The 4,626-nt window shown below is 35.4% G+C and overlaps 1 protein-coding gene across 2 annotated transcripts in view; it reads right to left on the reverse strand.

The window, feature by feature from the left end:
- The window catches only part of LOC106469084 (CCR4-NOT transcription complex subunit 2-like), a 40,779-nt gene that overhangs the window by 12,956 nt on the left and 23,197 nt on the right, over positions 1 to 4,626 (reverse strand). For both annotated transcript variants that reach the window (XM_022397494.1, XM_013929540.2), the window contains exons 6-7: positions 3,384 to 3,480; positions 2,272 to 2,428 (exon numbers count right to left, since the gene is read on the reverse strand). In XM_022397494.1, coding sequence (XP_022253202.1) covers positions 2,272 to 2,428; positions 3,384 to 3,480 — 254 coding nt within the window. The remainder of the gene's footprint in view (positions 1 to 2,271; positions 2,429 to 3,383; positions 3,481 to 4,626) is intronic.

Here is a 4,626-nt window from a genome sequence, read left to right on the forward strand (position 1 = left end):
CATCCACTGTGACTCACAACACATTAGCAATGAACATGAAGCCAACTGAGTGAGGGAACAGACACACCAGTAATACATGTGTGAGGACTTATGTTGATTGGTCCTGCTCTAAATCTAAACCCCAGCCACTGGGAACCTACAGCCATGTGGAGGAAGGATGAGGGATCCCAATCAAAGGGATGAACTGCAATTTTGATGGCTCACTCCAAAGCTACAACATTCCCTCAGATTGTCTCATTCAGAGATGGAGCATCAGATTGGAGGACGCCTCCTCATCTGCACCAGAAGAACACCACTGCCCTATTCTCAAATGAATAGATTCATTATTTTTTGTATCATATATCACTATCACATTCAGAAGGATATATCCATGGTCCACTGCCCCAGCAGCTTGGAACTGGAAAGTTGTAAGGACTCCCATACTCCACTAGAAGAAATATGGGAGAGTCAAGAGGAACGTCAACAGCAAAGACAGTCCAATGGATGACCACAAAAACCCTATTGTGAAAAACAAACCACTCCTGATTTATTCAATCTAAGGAATGCAGGGATTAGCAGCTATCCCCTTTTGCTTTACCCATGAAGTCCATGGATCAGTACTGTGAAAAACAGGCATAGTAATGAAGCACATATATCATGAGGAAAACACCTACAAGCGATCTTGTGGAAAACCCCATGTCAACAGTGTGTGTTTAGAGGCCATAGAAATTGTAACTGTTAAGTGATCATGGCCTTACAGTGCAGATTTGACTAATTTAAGTAGACCTGGACAAACACCTCTCACCACAGAGTGGGATCAGTAAAGAAAAAAGGGATATGATTCTGAAAAATAAGAGGTATATATATATATATATATATATATACAAAAAGGTAACTTACTCAGTCACAGTCTCACCAAAGAGTGAAGGATGGCAACGGGTGTTAAATCTAATCTAACATCGTAGTACAAAAGATATCACTAAACTTTAATTAAAAAACCCTAACTGTACAAAAAATACATACAAATCTAACTAAACGTATGTTATTGAAACCAAATAACTACAAATAATAATATTAATATCAAAAATATTCAAAAAGCTATAACAACATAACAGCGTGTCTGTCCAAAGTCAGCGGACTGTATTCAAAACATGTGGGCACCCAAACTTGAGGCCGACCGAAGGTCAACTCATATAATGATCAATCTCCTAACGTATTAAAACTTACAATTCCTCAGTCAAAAACTGCCTGGACAATTGTGCTGGAATTAAATTATAACATTTCGAAGTGGAAACATAAGCTTTGATGAAGAACAATAAAGCTAATTTATCACATAAAACTGGTAAAGTGAAGTAAGAAAAAAATATCTCCACTTCGTATGAAAAAAAAAATTTCAAGAAGAGAGCTTAAACAAAAATGTCTTGACCATAGCGCTGCCACACGAGAAGTGATAGTTTAATATAATTTAATAGAGGGAGTCACGTGTGTCAGGAGAGTGTGTCACACTCCTATTGGTAGAGGGTGCCACATGATGATTTACATGCAAGATGCAATTGAACAACATTGATCTTGGGGTACATGGGTGCTCAAGGCTTGTGGCATACAAAAACAATTTTGCATATAGAGGGCAGCACTGAACGAGAATGGTTATTTATGCGAGAGGATGTAATGTACCATATCGGAATGAAATGTTTTTCTTCTGTAAGTGCCAAAACTGCAATCATACATAAGGTAAAGTAGGATACAATACAATTTTCCATTAAAACAGTAGATAAGTTCTTTCACTACACCAACTACAGAAAATAACACCTCGGAGTGAATTTAACACATGACCTGAACCAAATTTAGCAAGTTTCAGACCAGAACTTAAAAAAAAATATTTCTAATTTTGAAGAGATGATATTTATACATGTATGGCTACAAAATGAGATCTAATATAAAAATAAGCAGCAATTAAAAGAAGATATAAGCACAAGTCAGTGAAATTGTACTTATGAGTAAAAAGTTTCTGTACTAAAAATGTTTATATTATATGTAGTCTTGGTCCTCATTCTATTAATTTTTCTTATTAAGTAATTAGATACATCATACACATCTTCACTAATTATAAAAATGTAACCATAGTTCAAATTGTGATATAACTTTATATGAGTCATTTATTACTCTTCTAAAATGAAAACTTCAATATATTTATTTAGAATTAGTAAGAAAGTACCTAAATGGTATTAATATGAGTGGAAAACAATTTCATAGACTTTCTACACAAGATGCAAAACAGAACTACAGACTCACTCAGGAGAATTGAGGTTCAGGCCCAGTGTGGTGAGATCACTACCAAGAGCTAGGGATACTAAACTGTTGTCTGACTCTGCTGCCCGGATAAATGTCAATAGCCCAACCATCCCAAATTGATCCATTACCATACCAGGTGGTATATTGGTTACTCGACCTATTAACATTTTGTATTTAAAATAACTAAAGCTTTCTTTATCATTAATTACTATAATATTGTGTTATTAAATTTTTCTATCAGTAACTAGTTTAGAGACTCAGGTTATAATGAGCTCAAAACAGTGGTTTAGATATTACTCAAGCTATTCAATTGTATGTAAAACTTCTATCTTTGTCAGACTGACAATCAAAAGGTATAGCTTTTATCTTGTCTCCTACGAAGTTGTGGGGGAAGATATAAATATAGAAGATATAAAAATAGAAGATAATAAGTTATTAAAAGCATTTTTCCAAAGTTATATATCTTGAGTCAATCATACAAAAATCGCCATGTTTTGGTGCAAACTTTGAACACAACAAAATCTGTTCTCATATAAAATTCTGGTTAAGTTTAGGGTTTGATATCCTGCTTCACAAAATGCAATGAAACTCTCAAAATGTTGTCTTTGATAATGACAAAAAGTCTTTTCAAAGAAAGGCCACTTTTACTCAGGGTATTTCCATTTTTACCTTGATTTGCATTGTAAGAATGGTTTTCAACATGTTCATGACATCTAGGACATTCTCCATATTTAGTAGAAACAAAAATAAATGTTCTTAAGCTATTTCTGCAAAAGGTGAACCACTGGGCACAAAAGTTGTAATGTTCAAAAGATCTAACACTTAATTATCATTGAAAGGCCATTTTAGTGCTAATGATCATCTGCCAGATATTGCGATGACCAAAACAGCGACTAATTTCTATACGATCGACACCAAATTTTCAGGTTGAAACTATACAAATAATAATCTATCATAAAAAAAAGTAATAAGTACATAATAGGTACACTATGTGGAAGAGTAATAATACCAAAAATCTTACAGATAGATATTTTGCAGTTAATACTTCCAACCAGTGCTTTTTTTATAAATATAACTGCAATTATTTTTAAGGTTTGAAACAAAACACTTACCATCTTTTGATGTTTGAATACCACGTTTTTGTGAAGATAAGGGTTTATCACCAGGAAACCGCCCATCTTTTGAATTATCCGTTCCATTACCTGAAGGCTAGATTTATGAAGTATACACATTTCAAACAATTTTGCTGATGTTACATACATATCAAGAATATACATGAAATTCATAACTTGATTAGATTTTCTCAAATGAAGAAAACAATTTTCAGAAACTAAAAACTGACAAATATAATAAATTGACCATTCAACAGGAAGAATATAAATAGTCAAGCTATCATAAATATAGTTTATGTTTGTGGGTTCATGTCTTATAGAACTATATTATAAAATGTTCTGTTTTAGTAACTTCAAGGATAAATTCAAAGATCTAGTCTGTAAAAGGTTTGGTTGTTTGTTTGGTGCTTTATGGTGACTATTACCAATGACACTGTCCAACGTCAGGGGTAAACTCATAGAAAATTTGTGTCTAAAATAGTGCCGCCACTCACGGTCATAACGACGGCATGACAGTAAAATGTGGACTATTGTGACTTGAGTGTCACAATGACTACACATTAGTGGATCAATACCGGATAAAAGAAAATGATGGGTTAAAAAACTATGACCAATGCATAGCCTTGCCAAGACAACTTCCTCCTTCTGATCCTTACGGAAGAAAGACAGCCAAAGACCAACAGAAGGTTTGATCTGAAAAAGCTTGTTATGACGTTGCTTACCCCAAGTTGACTGCCAACTGGCATGAAGCCGTGCCTTGAAGACAAGACCGTAGTTCATGTACGGGACAGGTACGGCCGTGACGGCACCAGAGCAGACGGACTTAGCTGTGTCAGTGAGCTCGTTTCTGTGAATACCGACGTGGCCAGGTATCCATAAAAACTGGATGGAAGCAGAAGATAAAGAAAATTGGGCCAGTCGTTGTTGAATATCGACGAGAACAGGGTGAGAAATAATGTTAAGCGATTCCAGGGCCAGTAGAGAGCTAAGAGAATCAGTGTAAATAGTACAATTACTGTACTGCATAGCTTCTACATGATCCAGGGCAAGAGAAATAGCATACAACTTGGCAGTGAACACAAGAACTGTAAAGGGGATCCCGCGAGCAACTACCGAGCCCCAGCACACCATGGCAGAACCTACAGAGTCACCCGATTTTGAACCATCTGTGTAAATAGGAAGAGAGGAATGGTAAAAAGATGTTCAGCAAAAAAGAAGATGGTACTTCCAATCGGGAGTATCT

This window comes from Limulus polyphemus, unplaced genomic scaffold (genome assembly GCF_000517525.1).
Source record: "Limulus polyphemus unplaced genomic scaffold, Limulus_polyphemus-2.1.2 Scaffold3290, whole genome shotgun sequence".
Classification (NCBI taxonomy): domain Eukaryota; kingdom Metazoa; phylum Arthropoda; class Merostomata; order Xiphosura; family Limulidae; genus Limulus; species Limulus polyphemus.